The 22998-nt window shown below is 47.0% G+C and overlaps 1 protein-coding gene across 1 annotated transcript in view; it reads right to left on the bottom strand.

Annotated features, from left to right (window-relative positions):
• The window catches only part of dock1 (dedicator of cytokinesis 1), a gene marked incomplete at its 5' end in the record, with an annotated part of 602016 nt that overhangs the window by 188667 nt on the left and 390351 nt on the right, over positions 1 to 22998 (bottom strand). The window contains 2 exons of the mRNA XM_084323017.1: positions 1115 to 1209; positions 16712 to 16813. Of these exons, the coding sequence (XP_084179143.1) occupies positions 1115 to 1209; positions 16712 to 16813 (197 nt within the window). The remainder of the gene's footprint in view (positions 1 to 1114; positions 1210 to 16711; positions 16814 to 22998) is intronic.

Below are 22998 nucleotides of genomic sequence, written 5' to 3'. Positions count from 1 at the left end.
GAGAAAATTTGGTAAAATAAATATATATATATATATATATATTCCAGGTACATAGATGAAGCACATGGGCATGGAGTTGCATAATATAGACTCTGCCGCAGTTCCAAGCGCATGCTTTTCCCCCCCTGAAAAGATTTACTCAAAATTGCATGTAAATAGAAAAAACAACAATACATCATCATCACCACAGTCCAGCAAGTCTTCAAATGCTTCCCTATAGTTCTTCCGACAGCATCTAGCAACTACATCAACCGTAGCCCAGAATCACTCTTTTCACTGCAGCTCTACTGGCAAAACCACATCCGATCCCTTTCTGTCATTCCAGCTAAAATGAAGCCAGGCGAGGGAGGCAGGGGTGGAGGGGGGCAGGTGCACATTAATAAACCAGGAGACCAGGGCAGCACAACAGGGAAACAAAGTAAAGAGAAGCTGAGCCTAAGTTTGTAAATGAGCGTCCGGTCCTCACCCAGACATCTATAATTCATGGTATTGTTTGCAGCTGCGGCAGTTGCTCGTCTGATTGCTGCACGGCTGAGGTCTTGTGCCCATATTTGCATGGAGGGAAAAACATTAGAAACCGTCCTTACCGACTTCTGACTGCCGTTCCTTAGCAACAACAGTAAGGAGATCAAAGTGGCGTGCGTGTGTGTGTGTGTGTGTGTGTGTGTGTGTGTGTGTGTGTCTGTCTGTGTCTGTGTCTGTGTCTGTGTGTGTGTGTGTGTGTGTGTGTGTGTGTGTGTGTGTGTGTGTGTGTGTGTGTGTGTGTGTGTTAGAGGCCGTCAGATGGCCGGTCTTACGAAGGGAAGAGCCAAACAGTTAGCAATATATTGCTCAGTGTCAGCTATTATTGGCAGCCGCACAATTTGGAGAAGACGCTGCTATCTGTACCCATGAGCTGTGTGTTGATTGTCAGGTTCATCATCCTACAGTATGTGTATGTGTAACTTTTGCCATTGCCAATTTGGGCACGAATGTAACAGAATAGCCCACAATGTCCAATTGCACGGATAATATTTGTGTCCTTTAAACATTGTATTTATGTGGACATAAATAAAGATTCTAAATGTATGTGCAACAGTGACAGGGCCACTGGCCCACTGGTACTAGTACTCACTTGTTTTGCATCATGTTCATTATGACCCAGTCCGTCGGGAAGACGTTTTTCCCAATGAGATCCTTGAACATGATGAATGTTTCCATTAGGAAATCCTAAAAGACAGGGGAAACATTAAAAATGAAAACAGTTATTATTTTATTATTTTATCTCACCTGTGAGATAAAAGCTAAGCTATCTGAAATGAACTGTGAGGGACACATGGCCCCCGTGAGGAGAGACAGCTTTTAGATTGCTTTTTAAAGGTTCAAGGTGACTCTCCCCAACACTTCCTCTTTGTGGAAGAGCCACCGTAGGCTGATAATTCAATATGTTCACGGTGCTGCATGCTCAATGTCGCTCCGTATAGATTCTTTAGGCCACCTATTATGAAAAAACGTCTGTTTACCGCTATGTAACCTTGGTAACCTAGGAAACAAAGTGAGACACAACTCGCTGTATGGGAATAGCATCCTTGCATGCGATTGGCTTGAAGTACTTATATGTGCCTTTTGGGCAGAAAGGATTGGCCAGCACATGGGGAGTCCCACCCCATATAACCTTGTGCTGGCATCCTTTCCCTCACAATGATACTGCTCTTCAAGACGAGCCAACCTCGAGAGACTCCCATAGAGTGTGTTGTGTCTCACTACGTTTCATTCAGAGAACCAAGGTTACATAACGTAACCGACCGGTCTCTTTCGGTCAACACTATTCGACACAACCCACTCTATGGGAGTTTTATAAAGCCCTGAAAAGTTGAGCCCTGAGCTGCATCAAGCTAGTATGGTGACCTGAGCCCTCTGCCTCCAACACCGCCTGGCCCGAGCTCGGAGCCATAACATTGAGGCGATAGTATCTCACAAGGTACGAGGAGAAGCCTGACTGGGAGCCTCACATGCACGGCCCCTAACTGGATTGGAAAAGCACACAAACAGCTGGTCACTCTGCCGAATAAATCTCTCTACATAAATGCTCAATGCTCTGACTGGGTATTAAGCCTTCCCTGCTCCTCAGGAACAAGTGTAGGAGGGAGCTCAAAGGCCACACAGCTATACTTTTGTTACACTGTTCTTGTGACACTTCACATTCCTGTCACCATCCCAGGAACACACATGGGTGTCTGACCAGCAGTGATGCCAGTAACACGTTACTAAGTAACGCGTTATTGTAATCTGATTACTTTTCCCCGAAAATAGTAATCTAACGCGTTAATCTTTAAAAGCCAGTAATCTGATTGCAGTTACTTGTCCAAGTGGCTGTGCGTTACTATTTCGTTACTATCTCATCATAAATTCATAATGCAGGCGGAATGCAGTATTTTATTTCGTTTTCGACAGTCAAAAATACATTTTGAGCTGTTTTTCTTATTTGGGAGTGACGTGGTGTGGCAGTGAAAGGGTTAAATACAAGAATGTGTCCCGCGGCGTGACTGGTCCCTCTGTCTGTGAGTGACTCTGCTGTGGTCCAATCACATTCCCCATCCACAGTCTGCGAATCAGAGGCAGAGTAGGGCGGGTCTTCACAGCACGTCATGTGACATATGCGCCAATCGTGTGACAGCAGGGCTCCGTCGTCGGAGAATTCCACCCCAAAACGCTTGGCAAAATTAAAAGTGAAACCGCAAGATGACTTTTGCGGTTTCTGTTCAGAATTCCACCCCAATAGGGATAGGAAACAAAATACTGTCTACCGCTAAAAACAGCACATCCAATTGCATTGAAAGCATCTGGAATCACAACACTCGCCGACATTCAACTAGGTACAGGAGGGTTGATGGTGGCAGAGCAAAAGCTCTTATTTGCCAGATTTACAGTTAATTTACATGTTAAAGAGAGACTGATTGTATGTTTATAGAGAGACATTTATAAAAACAATTTAATAGTTACAGTTGATATAATTGAATAGTTCAGCCTGCATTTGTTAGATGTGATACACTGGTTTTGTAAAACCACTGGCTGGCTGCTCTAATGCTGTGAGCATCATAGACTGTTGCTTTACCATACTTGATGGTACAGAAGCTGAAGCACTAGTTTAACAATTTACGTTATGTGCAGAGAAACAAATTAAAAACAATTTATGCACTTTCAATAAAGCGTTTAAAAAAAACTGTTGGGGGAACGACGACGACTTCGTAACCTAGTTACTTTCAAAGTAACTAAGTTACTCTGATAATCAAGTAATCAGTAAAGTAACTTAGATTACTTTTTAAAGGAGTAATCAGTAATCAGTAATCAGATAACTTTTACAAGTAGGAGAAGCGAACCAACCCAGAAAAACCTGTGTGCGCGGGGGTATTTTAGCCCACCATCCAGAGAGAGAGAGAGAGAGAGAGAGAGAGAGAGAGAGAGAGGGAGAGAGAGAGAGAGAGAGAGAGGGAGATAGGTCGACCTTCTTCGTCTTCTAAGACGCTGATGCAGATGGCACCGAGGGGTGAGGTGGGTTGAAGTGGTTCTTGGTCCAAGCAGAGGGGCAGTCTGCTGCTTCCAGGCAGGGGGCCGCCGGCTTAGTGGCAGCCACCTGTACAAAACAGTGCCCTGGCCCCCGCTGGACGGCTGGCAGGGGAAGCCTGTTTGCGGGGAAGCTGGGGAGCTGAACGCCGCACTTACTTCAGCGTGAAAGAGGCCTGCATGGTGGCCACCGCTCTACCACACGGCCGTCTCTTGGCCAGGTTGAGCCACAGGTGCCTCTGTGCCACAACAGTCTAACCTGCCTGTGGCCTGGTTAGTGCAGCGGGTGGTTTTCACCGCATTGGAAAATCGAGCATTGTACGGATTTCCCTCCACAGCTCAGTAACTCCATGCTTCAGGGTTACACCCACGTATGCCTGGAGCCCAGGGAGATAGGTGACGACGAGCATAGGAACTGTGTGCTGGGCCTGAGCTAAAGGATTTGTATGTTTTGACAAGTGATTCAACAAGCCATTCAGCCTCTCCGTCATACACTGTATGTCAATCAAGGATCATAGACAACGCTCAGTCTGTGAAAAATGGGCGTGTACAAAATGGTGGCTTGCTTGTAAATGTTCTTGTTTCCACCATCGGTTATCTAAAGTATGTTTCTGACAAAGAGAAGTAAAGCATCTAATTGCTGAATCGTATCTCATATTTTATCTGCAACGCCTAGTTTGACAGTTTGATCTGAATTTCGTGAGCCAGGCTCCTGAAAAGTGCTTGTAAATGTTGTAAAAGTACAGATTAGTAAGACCTTTTTTTTTTACCTTGAAGTTTTGGAGCAACAGGTGTCAACTAGTCATATTAACAGTTAATAGTATTTTAAATTAAGACTAGATGAACCTTTTTTTATGTTATGTTTATTGTCTCTCAATGTGATGATAACCAAATTAACTTGTGGTCCACAAATTGTTGTTGTCTGTATGATAAACAAATATGAACTATTAACTAAACTTTCTCACAAATGACATGTGAAATAGTGAGGGAATATTATTTGAACATAAAAAGGGTTTTGTTTTGATATCACACTTTATATTACCATGCAGTTCGACGCAACAAACATCAAATGGATCATTTAACATGTGATTCGGCATACATAAACATATATGATTACATACATAATTGATATCAAACGCAAAAGACTAGCTAGAGGGGTGGGTAACGGCAGTCCTTTCTGGTTGCTTTTATTACCGTCAGTGTAACTGAGGGGTACAATTCCCTGACTGTATTACTAGATATGATACTTACTACCACTACCTTTGTACTTAATATTCGGCCACCCAGTACACGGCATAAATATATTATGATGAACACTGTCACGTAGATGAAACGGATCCAACACAAATGTACGAATTAGAAATAGGTCTTTATTTCTACACAGCGATGGTGTGTAGAGCAAGCACTTAATCAAATCAATCACATTTATGAATGGAAATTAGTATGCACTTTTATGGCAAGAGTATTCGTCGGTATATCAATAGAGAATGTCCAATCTCTGAAGGCGCAGGTGGTACATATACGACCTGGAATAGTTTAAGGAATAACAGCAATGATACTTTAATGATTATATACTGGACACACTAGGGGGGGTTAATCCGGTCGCTTGTAAGCCGACAGGAGTAGGAAGGGGGGGGGGGTAGAATCCGGCTGCCTCATCCGGCCAAGGGTATCCCAGGTGAACCCACTGTAGTGCCGTTCAATGCGCCGGCGATCCTTGGACCACAGATGAAAGCAGGTGGACTCTTTGTGGGCCGGCGTCATCCGGTCCACGGAGGAGAGACGTGAAGCGACCTCGTCTTGCAGAGCGTCTCCTCACCTTGCGTCCTCTCCAGGGGGGGGGGGTTCCAACACACGGCAGTGTCGGGGGTCTTTATCCATGGAATAATCAAAGTATACAAAGCATAATCCGTGCCTGGGAAGGCGGGCTGTCGTCGGTAGAATAATCCGGTATACAGGTCCACTCGCTCGTCGGCTCTGGGGCTCCTCGGGTGCAGCTTCACGTGGGGTCAACCACCCTGGATAAGCAGCCAGTTCTCTGCCCGAAACGATGGGGTACTGACTACGGTAGTATTCTCACCGCACGAAGCACTATATATTAACAGACTATTATTAGCTTAATAGACTACGTCCAACTCGACGATATAGTGCCAAATATGACTATTCAAATATTAATATACACGATGTCTCAATACCGATGGTAGGCGAACTTGGCCTTACTCCCACACGTGGCGTCGCGGGGAGGCTTTACGTCTGTGACTCTATTGGAGGGTAAGAAACTGGACTGAAAAGGAAGTCCTACTTTAGTAGCGCAGTATATATACGCACTATGAACAAATAGTCCCATTAGTGGTGCGGTAGCCAGATTCCTACGCGGAACTAGGACTTGTTCGTACATGTGGAGCGGTACGTTTGAACTGGGTCTGAGGGGTATGGCAGCCTGGCACCAAGGTCTCGACCAATAGTAGAATGGAGACTATTATGGGATGTTCAGTAGGCTAGAATGGATATTCAATGCATATTGTACAAGGAATATACAAGGGATATCAGGGAATATTAGAGAATATACAAATACAATTAAATATATATATATAAATAAATATATATATTCGGTTTAATCTGGCCCTTCACAACAGCCACCCCCTGATTGGTCCCAGACCTAATCAGTTAAACAGAGACAGATTAATCGCGTTGTCTATTTACATAAGGGTTTGCTGTAGGGGTCAGTCAACTTCACAAAGTCATAGGGTTATAGGGTCATGGTCATCATCGATTGTGTCTGGGAGTCGGGGCAGTTCTATGAGCCTCGCCACGGGACGGGTGTAAGTGCGACCCTGGACGAGCACTTCAGCTGCTCGGACCTTGCCGTCGGCACCGGTGATCACTTTGCTTACGCGGCCGGCCGGCCACATAGCTCTGGGCAGTGATTGATCAATAATCATGACGACTGTTCCTTCTGTCAAATTGTCTCTCTGGGCTCGCTGCAGTAGAAGCAATTCTGCTTCCTCGTAGTTAGCTGCTGACATATCAGCGGGGGACTTGCACTCCGGGTGGTACCGCAGGAATGTTCTTTGTTGTGCACTCTCTATGGACGTGCAATCGTCTATGTTAGGGTCGGTGGAGGCTACGGTGCTCAATCCACAGAACACAGACTTCTTATTTTCCACCTCCTCTGGACTTGCTTCCCTCGGGATAGGCATGGGCCACTGTCCTTCCGGGAGTCTTAGGAATGCGGGGCCGTCACTGTAGACATTGCGACGGGTGAGGTCATCCAGGGGCATCCCCCGGGTGATGACGTCAGCTGGGTTCTGTTTTGTATCAACGTAGCGCCACTCTGTTTCTCCGGTTAACTCTTCGGTTAAGTCTTGAATCTCGGTGACTCTGACTCCCACGAAGACTTTGTACTTGCATGAGTCCGATTTGATCCAGGCGAGTACCGTCGTGGAATCTGACCACAGGATTGTTCTAGACACCGGTATGGTGAGCTCACGTTGGATGAGCGTGGCTAGGTGCGCTCCGGCTAGGGCTGCGCAGAGCTCTAGACGTGGGATAGATTGTTGCTTGCGTGGGGCTATTCTCGAGCGGGCGAGGACAAATGCTGTGTAGATCTCTCCCCCCTTCTCTTGGGCCCGCAAGTAGGCTACTGATCCGTATGCGACCTCTGAGGCGTCACTGAAGACGTGTAAGTCCATTTTACATGTCTCTGGCCTCACTGTGGGTGGGAAGTAGCTTCGGCGCATATTAACGCCTGGGAGTGAGTGGAGCTCCATCTCCCACTCTCTCCAGGTGGATGCAAGGTGTGCGGGAATGGGGTCGTCCCAGCCCTGGTCCTTGTCCCACAATGCTCGTACAATCATTTTTGCCCTGGTGGTGTACGGTAGAATACATCCTAGCGGGTCATATTGTCGGGCGAGTGTTGTGTACACACTCCGTCTGGTGGTCGGCGCCGCCGCCGGCCTTCCCTGCTCCGTAGTCAGGGGCTTGTGTCTGTAGTGAAGCGAATCTGTTTTGAATCGCCACACCAATCCCAGGGTCATCTCCTGGGCTTCTCCCGGGACTGTAGCCATCCAGGTCTCGCTGCTGGCTGCCTTGTCCTCGGAGGAGAGGCTGCGCAGTACTTGCGGATCGCTGCTGGCCCACTGCCTGAGATCAAAGCCGCCTTTGATCAATGAGGCGCGGAGTTTAATCAGGAGAGCCTTGGCTTCTTCTTGGGTTGAAAGGCTTTGTAGACAGTTGTCTACGTAGAAGCTGTTCTTTACACTGTGTCGGACCTCTTCGTCCGCTGCTGGGTCCTCTGCTACATGTTTCTGTAGTGCAAATGTAGCACAGCAGGGGCTGCACGTCGTTCCGAAGGGGAGGACTTCCCATTGGTAGATGGCTGGGTGCTCATCTCCTGGCTTCTCTCTCCATAGGAACCGTAACAGGGGCTTGTCCGCCTCTACTAATCTCACCTGCAGGAACATTCCTTTAATGTCCCCGCTGATGGCCACCTTTTCCTGGCGGAAGCGGAGTAGAACGCCGAGTAGGGAGGGGCCGAGTGTGGGACCGGGCAGTAACTCTTTATTCAGATTTTGGGATCCGATCTGGTAGCTGCAGTTAAATACTATGCGGTCTTTACCGTTGTGATGGACCTTGTGGTGAGGCACGTACCACGATTCAGTGGTCTGGTCAGCCTCTTTAATGTCCATCTTTGTGACGTGTCCCGCTGTGATGAGCTTCTCAATCTCAGCGCGGTATACACTCTCTTGGGCGGGGTTCTTGGCTAAGCGCCGCTCCGTGTTCAGCAGGTACCGTTCTGTGGCGTCTGTCTTGGCGTGGAAAGTAGGCATTCCTTCTCGCCGCAGGAGTGGCGTGGCGTATCTCAACACGCCGTTGACCGGGACTCTCTTGGTCCCTGTCTCGAGGAGGTGAATGGCGTAAATGTCATCTTTAGAGCAAATGTCTTTCTTTCCGTTCTTAAAGGGTATTTGTTCCAAGGTCCATAGCCGCTCTACGTGTTGCAGGAGTGCGGTTTCTCCCTCTGTGACTCGGGAGTGGAGACATCTAGTGGCTGTACTTCGGTTGAGAGATTTGGCGAGCGGGCCTTGGAGAGTCCATCCCAAACGGGTCTCGACTGCTGCAGGACAGCCTCGGGGTCCGGTATGAACCCGGTCTATCGGGACAATGAGGTCTGCATGGTCGGAGCCTATCAACAGGGTCGGCATAGCATTGTCTATGAGCGGGATCGGTAACTTGCGCAGATGTGCATATTTCTCCATCAGCTTGGCGACGGGGTATGTGTACCGCGACAGTCCTATTTCTTGGCTGGTGAAAGCGTCTGTAATCTGGTACCGTCGCTCAGGCTGGCCGCTTGCTGCGATAGAGAATGAGACATTCTCGCCCTTTATCGTCTTCAAATCTCGTCTTATTGTCCGAATTGTCATTTGGGTTTCGCTTCCCCGCAGCCCTAGCTGGGCCGCAGCGGAGGCGAGCAGAAGGGTCTTCTCTGACCCGTCATCGAGGACGGCGTAAGTGTCCAGGACTTTATTCTGGTAGCTTAGTGTCACACGCACTACTTTTAGGAGTACTCAGGCTCCACTGCTGCTGGCGGGATCGATGTACATGACGCTCGCTTTGCGGCTGGATGGTGCGGGTGAAGGGCGCCGTCTGTTACTGTCGTGAAGTATGTCCAGATGGGCTCCCTCGCACTTGGTGCACCTTTTCTTTAAGCGGCATTCGGCTGCCATGTGTGAGCGCGCACAGCGAAAACAGCGCTTGTTGGACTTTATCCATTGACTTGCTTCCTCCGCGTTCAGCTTGGGGAAGGAGTCACATTGCGCTAGCCAGTGTTCTTTCTCACAGTAGGGGCACACTATCTTCCACTTCTCCGTTCTGGAGGGGGTACTGTGGCTCCTGCTGCTCGGTACTGACTCCGATTGGTGCATCACAGTCACCGATCTTCTTCCATCATTTAGTCGTCTGGTTCCTTCTCTGGAGCCAGGGGTGCTCCGTCCGAATGTATCTAGCCGTAGGCTGCTGACTTCTCTCGCCAGGAAGTCTGCTAGATCGAGGAGGTTCGGTTCGGGGCCATTCGGGTCTCGGTGGTCCCTCTGTCGCCTAAAACGCTCCTGTCGAGCGGGCGGCAGCTTCTCCAAGATCCTTTCCACATTTGAGTTGGCGTAAAGTTCATGCCTCCCCTTCTCTCTCTGCGCTCCCAACATCCCTACCAGGGACTGCACTCTGATGGACAGGTCGTCCAGTGCTCGATTGTCTATTGCTGGGGGTAAGCGGTCGATGTGTCGGATCTCCTGGATCACGTAATCCCATATGCGCCCATACCTCTGGTCCAATGCTACCAGCGCTGCTGTGTATGGGGTGGTGGAAGTCGCGTAGGCGAGCGCTATATTATGTGCGCGGGGTACCTTTAAGTGCTTCAGTAGGATGGCGTATTTATGGCGTTCATCCAATACATCCACCAACATGGTCTCCAGACACATGCGGAGTTCTGTATACTGGGCCCGGTTCTCTTGGGTGAAGTCGGGTACCATAGGCGTGCCAATGTATGACGCTGACTGTGGATACATCGGCGAGCGTTGGGGGAGAGGCCTCCTAGGCGAGTCTCCTCCCGCTCCTTGGTATGGGCTGGTACCGGCAGTGTACCATGGCCCGCTTGTCCAGGTGCTGTTCCTCGGTGCGGGTCGTGCGTCGTGCTCACCCGTGTATAGAGTCGGGGGTCTGTAGCGCAGCTCCGCGGGAGTATAGCCTGGGCTGTACCGGACCTCCTGGTCCGGTAGAGTACTGTGCTGTCGTCGGGCGTGGTTCTCCTCCTCTTCCTCTTCGTCTTCAGTTAGGTCATCCAGTGCTTGTAGTCTCTGGTTTAGCCTCTCCACAGGATATGCTGCTCCTTCCCGGTTGCTAGGTCTCGCTTGGACCGGTGGGGGGAGGTGGTCTGTGGGGGGTATAGACCTCGTCTGTTGGTCAAGTTCAGGGTTGTTTACTCGGCTAGGGGATGCCGCCCTGGAGGTGTGTCTAGACGAGTTCCTGGAGCCTCTGGCGGAGGGAGAGGGTGTTGTCCGTCTGATCAGCTGTTCTATTAGTTGCGCTTGCTGTCTGTCGCGCTCTGCGTCCCGTAGAGCACCAGCAGCTGCTCGCTGGCTGTCTGCTCGGTCTCGGGCCACATTCTCTTCTCTCTGAATGCGTCTTAGTTCTAGACGTATATGCTCTTCTTCGCTCCGCTGCTGGATCTGCAGTCGGTCGCGTTCAGCAGCGGCGTTCAGGCTGATGAGGAAGGCCTGCTGTAGGGTCCTCTCTGCCTCGCTGGGGGAAGGCGGTTGTATAGGGGAGCCTTCCCTCGGGGTACTCCTTGCGGAGCCTTGGAGCTCTATCTCCACGGTGCTCTCCCCGTCTTCTTCCGTGCCGAGTTCTGTCTCGGTAGCGTTGTATTCCTCCCGGGACTCATCGGGGACTACTTCTTCAGTACTGGCGGGGTGTGAAGTCATGTCTGGTTCCCACTGGTCCCCACCGTGAACTTGGTCAGTTACATTAGAGCCCGTAGGGGCCTCTATGGTCGGGGTAGTCTGGGCGTTGGGGTTAGACATACTTTTACTTTCTAGTTTTACCGCGTTTACTGTTAGTAGAAGACTAGGTTGTTGACTGACAGCGTAAGCCTCTAAGTACTGAGGGAGCCGTCGTTCGCGCTGCGGGCGTTGGTTAGGAGGATCGTTTCGTGGAGTGTTCATCATAGGCCATTTCAATATTAATAACACTATATTAATATTACACTAATTACCCTCCGGCTCGAAGGACCAATTGTAACTGAGGGGTACAATTCCCTGACTGTATTACTAGATATGATACTTACTACCACTACCTTTGTACTTAATATTCGGCCACCCAGTACACGGCATAAATATATTATGATGAACACTGTCACGTAGATGAAACGGATCCAACACAAATGTACGAATTAGAAATAGGTCTTTATTTCTACACAGCGATGGTGTGTAGAGCAAGCACTTAATCAAATCAATCACATTTATGAATGGAAATTAGTATGCACTTTTATGGCAAGAGTATTCGTCGGTATATCAATAGAGAATGTCCAATCTCTGAAGGCGCAGGTGGTACATATACGACCTGGAATAGTTTAAGGAATAACAGCAATGATACTTTAATGATTATATACTGGACACACTAGGGGGGGTTAATCCGGTCGCTTGTAAGCCGACAGGAGTAGGAAGGGGGGGGGGGTAGAATCCGGCTGCCTCATCCGGCCAAGGGTATCCCAGGTGAACCCACTGTAGTGCCGTTCAATGCGCCGGCGATCCTTGGACCACAGATGAAAGCAGGTGGACTCTTTGTGGGCCGGCGTCATCCGGTCCACGGAGGAGAGACGTGAAGCGACCTCGTCTTGCAGAGCGTCTCCTCACCTTGCGTCCTCTCCAGGGGGGGGGGGTTCCAACACACGGCAGTGTCGGGGGTCTTTATCCATGGAATAATCAAAGTATACAAAGCATAATCCGTGCCTGGGAAGGCGGGCTGTCGTCGGTAGAATAATCCGGTATACAGGTCCACTCGCTCGTCGGCTCTGGGGCTCCTCGGGTGCAGCTTCACGTGGGGTCAACCACCCTGGATAAGCAGCCAGTTCTCTGCCCGAAACGATGGGGTACTGACTACGGTAGTATTCTCACCGCACGAAGCACTATATATTAACAGACTATTATTAGCTTAATAGACTACGTCCAACTCGACGATATAGTGCCAAATATGACTATTCAAATATTAATATACACGATGTCTCAATACCGATGGTAGGCGAACTTGGCCTTACTCCCACACGTGGCGTCGCGGGGAGGCTTTACGTCTGTGACTCTATTGGAGGGTAAGAAACTGGACTGAAAAGGAAGTCCTACTTTAGTAGCGCAGTATATATACGCACTATGAACAAATAGTCCCATTAGTGGTGCGGTAGCCAGATTCCTACGCGGAACTAGGACTTGTTCGTACATGTGGAGCGGTACGTTTGAACTGGGTCTGAGGGGTATGGCAGCCTGGCACCAAGGTCCCTTCACAACAGTCAGTGTGCAGCTCTTTGCTCTGTGGTGGCTCTGTTTGGGAAGAGAACTGAAAAGCCACAAGAAACCTGGGCTGCTGCCAGTTGTGAAATATTAAATCTGTGAGAAAGGCTCGTCTTCATCACAGTGATTGCTTGCCTTACTATGGAACCAGGCAGGCTTTCTGAGACCAGGCCTGTGTCTACTGACAAACAAGGTGGCACAGGGTGGTGGCACGTTCTGTCTCTCTCCAAACTCAACTCCAAATAGTAGGACGCTCCATTCAAAAACCACACAACTGAATATAGCACTATTTAGAGTGAACACGGTGTCGTTTCATGCTAGATTTAATGGAGTAAAGTAGGTACTTATAATTAAATTGTAATTTCCTGCAACAACTTGTCTATAAACATATCTTCTAAAAAGGCATTATGTTCGTCTCCATTTTCAGAGCACTTAAAGTTATCTGCGCTTGATTATGGTTGTAACCTCTATTTTTGAGAGCTACCGGCCAACGATGAGGGTAAAAGCAACCAGAGGGTTTCCCCTACCTATCAGAGCGTGCTCAGTAACATTATGACCTATCAGAGCGTGCTCAGTAACATTATGACCTATCAGAGCGTGCTCAGTAACATTATGACCTATCAGCGCATGCACAGTAACATTATGACCTATCAGCGCATGCACAGTAACATTATGACCCATCAGCGCATGCTCAGTAACATTATGACCTATTAGCGCATGCACAGTAACATTATGACCTATCAGCGCATGCACAGTAACATTATGACCTATCAGCGCATGCACAGTAACATTATGACCTATCAGCGCATGCACAGTAACATTATGACCCATCAGCGCGTGCTCAGTAACATTATGACCTATCAGAGCATGCACAGTAACATTATGACCTATCAGAGCGTGCTCAGTAACATTATGACCTATCAGAGCATGCACAGTAACATTATGACCCATCAGCGCGTGCTCAGTAACATTATGACCTATCAGAGCATGCACAGTAACATTATGACCTATCAGAGCGTGCTCAGTAACATTATGACCTATCAGAGCATGCACAGTAACATTATGACCTATTAGCGCATGCACAGTAACATTATGACCTATCAGCGCATGCACAGTAACATTATGACCTATTAGCGCATGCACAGTAACATTATGACCTATCAGCGCATGCACAGTAACATTATGACCTATCAGCGCATGCACAGTAACATTATGACCTATTAGCGCATGCACAGTAACATTATGCTAATCTGAGGAATATTGCTCCGAGGACAGAATTATTCCGAAGAGGAACCCCATGACATCAATCATATCTATGCCTCCTCTACAACTTGTTGGCCGCAGGGACCAGGCTGCTCCCCTCATGTAGACCCATCATCAAGACCACAACATACATGGCAGTTGATGAAGAGGCTTCCCAGCTCAATCTAACTGAAATTCAATATCTGCGTGTGCTGGGGGAAAACACGCTACAATACAAGACTCACGTGTCTGTCGGTGAACACCGCAGTGATGGACGGATCAATCACATCAGGATTTTAATGTCCACATTAATGACAGTGGGCTGGTTAATATGCAGGTTGTTCAAATTGGACTGTGGTACTGTAGCTTACGCAACAACTGTGACACACTAAGACAGCCCGGAGCCTCATTGGTTGGCTGAATTTAACATGGCCAACAAACACTGTAACGTAAACACTGCCGCTCCAATTTAAAGGTGAAATATGTAACATGTCTGCATTCAAATGTATTTAAAAGAATTATTAGACCTATGTTATACATTTTGTTGTGTACTTACATTATCCCAAATGTCTCCAACAATGTCATTTTTATCCAGAAAATGGAACATTTCGTGTGGTCGCCTGTCAATGGCGTCATGTCCCCTTTAGTCCCTTCCTAACCCCCCCCCCCCGCAGCGTGACAATCAGCCATACCTCTGATACCGCACTGCGATTGGCTGATTGGCTCTTTAGGGCTGTGATCGGATCACACTTGATTGACAGCTCCCTATTAGCTGAAGTAGCTACCATTTTATCTTCCATTCAATCACTAAAAACATTTAGCTATAAACTTCCATATCTATCAAATGGATCTCACCCTACTAGTTTAGAACGCTTGACTAATCCCTAACTAGGTTAGACCACCCAAATCTGTGTTTATATTTAACTATACTATGAGGGCCGACGGTCCACTCTACTGGTTAAAGTTGCTCATACTCGTGAGTAGTATGTTCATTGATAAAGAAAAATAATGTCCACAGCCACTCCGGTGTAAAATAAAGATATCCAAAATGGTTTATTTCTACATATACCTCCCGGCACTACCTATGGCACTAATGATTAGCTTTCTCCATTAACTTACATTGAATTCTCAATCTAGCCAAATGCAAAGAAAGGTGCAGTTCAGTGCATCTTAACTCAATCAGTGCCAGATGGCGCTGTGTACTGTGTTGGTGAAAAGGCCACCGCTTTAAAGTATAGGAATACGTGGCGTGTTTGCAGAGCTAAAACTATATTATATATCATAGCTATAGATATAATACTATTGCCCATTTGACATCGAGTATCAATCGTTCAATTTGTGAAAAAGAAAAAGAAATTCATCCATACATTCCCGTTTTATACTGTGGTGAATATGAGTATAGTTTTAGAGTAGGGATGCTCGATATTGGCTTTTTTACCGATACCGATATACCGATATTGTCCAACTCTTAATTTCCGATACCGATATCAACCGATATCACATTTTAATGCCGATATCGGCCGATAATATCGGACATCGTTTCTATATAAATGTGAAAAAAATATATATATTGAAAACCGATACCGATATTTTCCGATATCACATTTTAATGCCGATATCGGCCGATAATATCGGTAGGCCGATAATATCGGACATCCCTATTTTAGAGTAATCCTGTCTAATCCCAGAAAACTACGCTATGCAGCAATACGTGCATTTCACTAAAAACGTGCCGTTTCTCGCCTGTATACGCTACTATTTCGAAATCAACTCTATATTATCGGTAATATGTTTCATAATTAATGCATGAAAGGGTGGGGGGGGGTTGTTCGTTTTTTTATGCTTTGATCGTAACGGAATACGTTACACAGTACATTACACACATACCCTCCGATCGCAATGAAGGAATTATTGGATCAACGCAAGATTGATACCATATAGCCCTTACCTTGACTAGGATGTACCCCAAAAAGAATATTCCAATTATCTGATCGCCATTCCAAGTATTGATGTCGATGGTGTCCATAACATAATCCACCAAAGAACATGAATCGGGATTCTTATAAATCCATGAGTTATAAGCGCTCGTCATGCCCGACTAGGAAAAATCCGCCCGGACCTATTTAATCCACACACACCCGAATACAGAGAGTTTCAAAGGATGTGCAATACAGGCCGCAACCCACCAGGTGGCGGTATTGGACTTTTGCGATCTCAGACCCATTCCCAATGATAACACCAGCCTCCCTGGATGGATAATGAATGGAAATATCGAATAAAAGAAATAACGATGAAAACCCGACTTTTCTCGGGTTTGGCGCTCAAGCGTCGGCGAGTTAACCCGACTTATCTCGGGCTTGGCTTCCATTGAGTTAACGATGCAGACAACAACTTTCATGATCCCACGCTCCTTCACAACGCCATCTTTTGTTATTGTTTTGAGTGAAAATTACATAGTGTACGCGTACCGGTAAGTCATTTTTATCTTTCGACTTGAATTGAAAGTAAACATTTATATTGTGAGCAAGATTCATCACCCCAGGCCAATGTAAAACGTTTATTGATTCCAGAAAAAGTTGACCATTTTGAAAAAAAGTTTTTAGGCAGACAGCAGCGATATGCCTTAAACTGCATTGCTTTTATTCTGTCGGTTTTATGCTCATTTTACAGCTGTGAAGCACTTTGGGCTGGTGCTATACATTATAAAGTGTATTATTATTAGTCTTCGGTGGGAACTTTATTCCGAAGCTCCTCACAACACCATTCCAGCTCAGACACATGGGTGGCCCCCAGCGGGAATCAAACCACCAACCCCAGGACAGTGTTTTCCCCATGGAGCAGTGCAGAACCAGATCAGACGGAGCACTCACCACCACGTCTGTTCTCATCTTGCCGAAGGTGCTGATCAGGTGAGCGTAGTGGTAGTCCTCCATCTGCCTCAGTGTGGCGGTCATGCTGGCCACGAAGCTTCCCTGGAGAGGAGGAGAGAGAGAAAAACACACTCAATAAACAATTAACACATGCTTCGGTTAAATTTGGAGGCTGAGGAGAGAATGGGGCTGTGGTTGTGAATTGGACTGACATTGACAAGCTGACTGATTGGATCTAAGGACTAGGAGGAGGGGGAGCCTGACTAGGAGGAGGGGGATGACTTCGGCCAGTCATTAACCTACTGCCCTCCGAACCTCAGCTCTTTTGTGTCTAGTTATTATGACGTGTGCAAGGTCCCTCATCAAGGTGTTTTTCATCTGCAGTGGCTCTAGGTACATCGGCCTGGCGATTAGCAGCAAGCAAATGTATCAGTACTAAATACCTATATGTCCCTATGCCATAAATGTCATGTATGTTGTGTATGTCATAAATGTCTATATGAATTGAAAATGGGGGACCCTGATGGAAACAAGACAAACGTCTTTCTCAGGTCTGCATCCCCTTAACAATTGTGTGTATTGAGCCGTACTGTATTGTACCCATTCTGCAATCTGTTAAATAAAGTTTTCATACATTCATTCATTCATTCACGTGCAGGCTTGTGTGTGCGTGTGTTTACTGCCGAGAACAGATAAGGGAAGGTGAATGGGTTGACGCTAGGGCGTGATGGGGGGAGGAAGAGGGGGGGGGGAGCGGTCTCACTGCCAGTCAGAGTCACGCCACAGTCTGATTTGACTGATAGCTGTGTGAGTGTCTGGGGGTCGAGGGACGACGGGAGATTGCAAACATATCGGGAGTGCGATGGCGCATTTCCACGGAAGCGGCTTCAGCACACAGAGCACGGAACAGGAGACGGCGTAGGGAGCTAAAGAGGGAGGGGGGGGGGGGGGGGGGGTAAATTGAACCCCTTGCTAGAGTACCCAGTGTTCAGATGCTAGTCTGATTCCGCACCAAGGTTTGTAATATTTGCAGGATAATGTCGAAGGGGGGAGGGGGGAATATCCACCGCAACAAATGAGAGAGCGAAGGAGACATTAAACATTGAGCATGTTGATAATAATGCGTGCGGCTATCAAGAGACTCATTATGGGAGAACAAAAGGAAAGTAGGAAGAGAGTGATGGCAAGGAGCAAAGCGGAAGATGAATACAAAGTAACTACTACAGAAGTAAGTCCATTAATTACATCACATAAGAAAGTCTAGTGCTGGTTGAGCATATGCATACTTTATGTTGATGGCCTTTGTCTATAATGTGGCCACAAAAATAGAAAGGTTTAATTAATTTGTTCGTTTGCACTAAGTTAATACTTTGACAAATGTTGCCTATATTTTTCAGTCAGTTCGGTCTTTGTGTGCCAAACATTATTAAAAGGTCAACTTTTTTTTTACCAAATAAATGAGAAGCATGTTTAAATCAGCAATGCCTCCTCTCTCTCCTAGCTCTAACCGCCACTGTCAAAATAATATGCCTGATGTCAAACTGCCTCATTCTTTCAGTTTTTGCATGACTAGACTACGTCCTTGAGAATAACTGAAAAGTTGGATTATTTTTAGGCTATATATCTATGCTGATGTATGGTATTTTTGGAGTGTTAAATTAACAAAAAAAATTAAAACAATGTATACCGAACCAAACTGAAAACCGTGACACCAAAACCGTGATACGAACCGAACCGTAGATTTTGTGAACCGTTCCACCCCTAGTATAAAGTATAGTATTTTGGTTTGCAAAAAAGAGTATGCAGTCCTCAAGTTCAAGTAAAAAAATTGCCACTTTTGGGGGCGCCAGTTAAGAGGTTAAAACAGTCACAGACTGAAACAGGGAGGATTTGTAATCATGTTTTTAAACTGTCCATAGGTTAATGGGGTATTGATTTTTAGCGGGAGTTGAAGATCATTCCAAGAAGCTGGGGCATTAAAACAAAAGGCTGACTTTCCAAGCTCAGTCTGCACTCTGGGACCTGAAGCATCAGCCAGTCATCTGAGCGAGTCAGAGAGGGTCCATAGTGCTGCTGATCTACCAACACTGGGATATAAAGTGGTAATTTCCCGGCAATGGCCTTAAAGATGAACAGATACCAATGTTTATTTCGCCTCTCTGCCAGAGAAGACCAAACCACTTTATCACACAGGCATGCAATGATGAGTATCATATCTATACCAGTAATAAATCTGAGAGCAGAATGATAGACCGTGTCTAGATGTTTCAGAGTGGAAGGAGCAGCATGTCTATAAATCACATCTCCATAATCCAGGACAGATAGAAAAACTGCTTCAACAACCCTTTTTCTGGTATTCATTGGGAAGCTGCTTCTGTTCCTGTACAAGAAGCCAATTAGTTGCTTCAGCAATTTACTGGCAAGGTTGTCTATATGGTACTTAAATGTATATTTCTCAAGCCAGATACCAAGACATTTGTGTTCTGTCGATGTCAGACCCATTCACAGGCGATATATGCAAATCATTGTAAACAATAGAATAGTGAAAGCCACATATATGATTTAACTGTATTCTAAAGCTGTAAATCTTTTGGCACAAATGACTGTGCCCTTTATAACGTGCCCTTTATAAACATGTACGTGTATTCACCCATAGCTGATCTATAAATATTCCAGATTGGTGCCATCGTTGTGAGTTGGGTTTCACCACAACTTAATATGAGTCTGCTGCTGTGTGGTTGTGGATCTACGGGGCGCTCAGCTGCATCGGACAGTCTCTCCCTCAACCTGCAATTAGGCCAGACCTACCTAAAGGAACAGAGCAGAAACAATGCTGAGCGTGCTCTCTCTCCCTCTCTCTCCCTCTCTCACCGCTCTCTCCTGCACTCTCATTAGGTATGCATGGCACTGTTTTAGGCATTGCACAGCTAAAAGCCGAATGGTAACATGGTGCACACACAAAAAATAATAATGCAAAGATCATTCATATTGCTTCTACAGTATATATCTGTTGTCTTAAGACATGTAGAGCTGATACCAGCATTACTCCCTTGCCCTAGTGTGGAATGAGAAAGAGCGAGTCTCGGGGCATATTAATATTGAGATGTTCCATAAAAGCACAGAGGGCGAGAGCCTTTCATACGGGAGGGCACACTGGGCGCCACAGCTGGAGGATATGTTGCAATTAGATGGAGCCGGATTAGAACGTAGCATGTACGTAGGAATAACTGCCACTGCTGCTTACATCATTTCTTGTTTTCCTGTGAACAATGGAGCCAATTACCTGGTTGCTGGGTAGATAAAGACGAGGGCTGTCTATCCCGTATCCACGTTATGCCTGTATGTGTGTCAGTGTGTTTGTCTGTGTCTACCTCTACCCACAGTGTCTCTGTCTCTGTTTGTTTTTGTTTGTTTTATTATTTATTCAGGGTCAGTCCTTCGGGCCAGTAGCCATCAGGCTCCACAACCGTGGGCAAGGACTGACCTGGCCAATGGCCAAGAACGAACGGCTGGAGAACTAATGGCTGGTGAAATAACGGCTGGTGAAATAACGGCTGGAGAACTAATGGCTGGTGAACTAGCGGCTGGTGAGCTAATGGCTGGTGAGATAATGGCTGGAGAACTAACGGCTGGTGAACTAACGGCTGGTGAAATAACGGCTGGAGAACTAATGGCTGGCGAACTAGCGGCTGGTGAACTAATGGCTGGTGAAATAACGGCTGAAGAACTAATGGCTGGCGAACTAGCGGCTGGTGAGCTAACGGCTGGAGAACTAATGGCTGGAGAACTAACGGCTGGTGAACTAGTGGCTGGTGAGCTAACGGCTGGAGAACTAATGGCTGGTGAACTAATGGCTGGTGAACTAGTGGTTGGAGAACTAATGGCTGGTGAACTAGCGGCTGGTGAACGAATGGCTGGTGAACTAGTGGCTGGTGAGCTAACGGCTGAAGAACTAACAGCAGATGAACTGGGGCAGTACTTCAACTCGGCTCAGACCTCTAGTAGTGAACCACAGATGCTATTTCCTCAACTGTTTTCAACTGTCTGCTGTGCACTAGAGGCCTCGTACAGGTGTCAATACGGCAACTAGTATGTTTCATTTCTATCTGGAAGAAGATAGGTCAGATCAGCCTTACATTTGATAAAGTAATCGTCAGATGAGGCTGGTGCATGAAGGGTGACAACCAATTCAGAAACAGCAAGGCCATGGGCTAAGTCCAAGTAAAGGGTGCTGCCACCATAGTGGGTTGGTTCGTGGGCAATTTGGGTCAAAAGTGTTGATAATACCTGTAAAAATCTCATCACATGTCTCCCTCACAACAGAACCATAGGATTCAGGTTAGAAATGGGCAAAATGCCCCTTTAACAATTGCTGTTGTGAGGGAGCGGTGTGGAAACATCTCCAGTTTGTAATATTTCTAAATTCCAATAAAAACAATAGAATGAAATAGGGGTGCATAGGTGAGGAGAAGGAGGAGGTGAAGGGGGAGGTGGTGGGGGGGGGGGGGGCAGAATAGAGAAGGAGAACTCCTTTCAGGTTCTCTTTACAACAGTGTTTTTAATCTGCAGAGCTCCTGGTACATTACTTAAGGATTCGTCTGAAGATGACGAGCCCCCATCCTTCCTCATTCCGGCTCTAATTTGACGGATCCGGGCGGCGGCGAGCGAGTGGCAGCGAGGGGCAAAGCGCTGGCAGATGCGACTCCCCCTCCTTCGCATTGGGCAGGCGATCCGTTAATAAGCAGGAAGTTACAAGTTTCTCAAGTTTCTTTAATAGTTGTCATACAGAAGTACAGAATACTTTCATACAAAATGCTTCTTACTGTTACGCTCCAGAGACTGTGCTAGACAAGATAGTATCAAATAACATAGTATAGCATGTAATTTAGAAGAAGAAAATGAGGTCACAGTGTTCGGTATAGACATATGTACAATGTTCGATGCAGAATAGACGTAACTGAGTTACCATATAATATACAATACTATGCAGTGTACTAATGTACAGTACTATATAGTGCAAAGCAGAAATGGGATGAGGTACAATTTACAGTAAGGTGTACGAGTTGTAGTGCAATCCTTCATCAATAAATATAAAGTGTGGGGAGTGGGTGCTACAGTGTGTTTGTTTAAAGTGGGTGTGTGCTATAAAGTGTGTGGAGTGGGTGCTACAGTGTGTTTGTTTAAAGTGAGTGTGTGCGTGTGGATGTGTGTGCTATGTGCGTTTGGTGGTTGTTGTTGTGTAGTGTTCATTGTTCGTTTAGCAGCCTGATGGCCTGGGGATAGAAGCTTCTTCTGAGTCTTTCTGTGCTCGCCTTGAGACTCCGGTATCGCTTGCCTGACCGCAGCAGTTCAAAGAGGCAGTTGTTCGGGTGACTGGAGTCTTTAATGATTCTCTTAGCCTTGCCCTTGCAACGCTTGTTGTAAATGTTCTGGAGGGTGGGGAGCCCCCCTCCAATTGTGCGTTCGGCTGAACGTGTCACTCTTTGTAGTCTGCTTCGGTCTTGTGCAGTGCTATTCCCAAACCAGGAGGTGATGTTGCCAGTCAAGATGCTCTCTATTGTACATGAGTAGAAGTTCTTAAGGATCTTCTGACTGACTTGGAACTTCCTTAGGCGCCTGAGGAAGTAGAGGCGTTGTCGTGCCTTCTTCACAACACTGTCAATGTGTGTGGTCCATGTCAAGTCCTCGGATATGTAGGCTCCGAGGTACTTAAAGCTGTTGACTCTCTCAACCGGTGCCCCGTCGATGCTGAGGGGGCTGTAGTCCTTGACCCCCGACCTCCTGAAGTCCACAATCATCTCCTTTGTTTTGCTGACGTTCAGGGAGAGGCTGTTTTCCTGGCACCATCCCGCCAGGACCTTGACCTCTTCCAGGTAGGCCCTCTTGTCGTTGGCAGAGATCAGGCCCACCACCACTGTGTCGTCAGCTAATTTGATGATTGTATTGCTACTCCGCTGAGCCACACAGTCGTGTGTGTACAGGGAGTAGAGGAGGGGACTCAGAACACAGCCCTGGGGGGCCCCTATGTTGAGGGTGATGGATGAGGAGGTGCAGTTGCCTGCTCTCACCACCTGGGGTCTGCCAGTCAGGAAGTCCAAGACCCACTGGCAGAGGTCATAGTTCAAGCCCAGGACCCTGAGCTTGGCTATGAGTATGGAGGGGACTATGGTATTGAATGCCGAGCTGTAGTCGATGAATAGCATTCTCACATAGTTCCCCTGCCTCTTGTCCAGGTGTGATGCTGCTGTGTGCAGCACATGGGCTATGGCGTCCTCCGTGGACCTGTT

This window comes from Notolepis coatsorum (genome assembly GCF_963971535.1).
Source record: "Notolepis coatsorum genome assembly, chromosome: 10".
Taxonomy (NCBI): Eukaryota; Metazoa; Chordata; class Actinopteri; order Aulopiformes; family Paralepididae; genus Notolepis; species Notolepis coatsorum.
The sequence above is the reverse complement of the archived record's forward strand: the minus strand, read 5'-3'. Positions and strand labels throughout refer to the sequence as shown.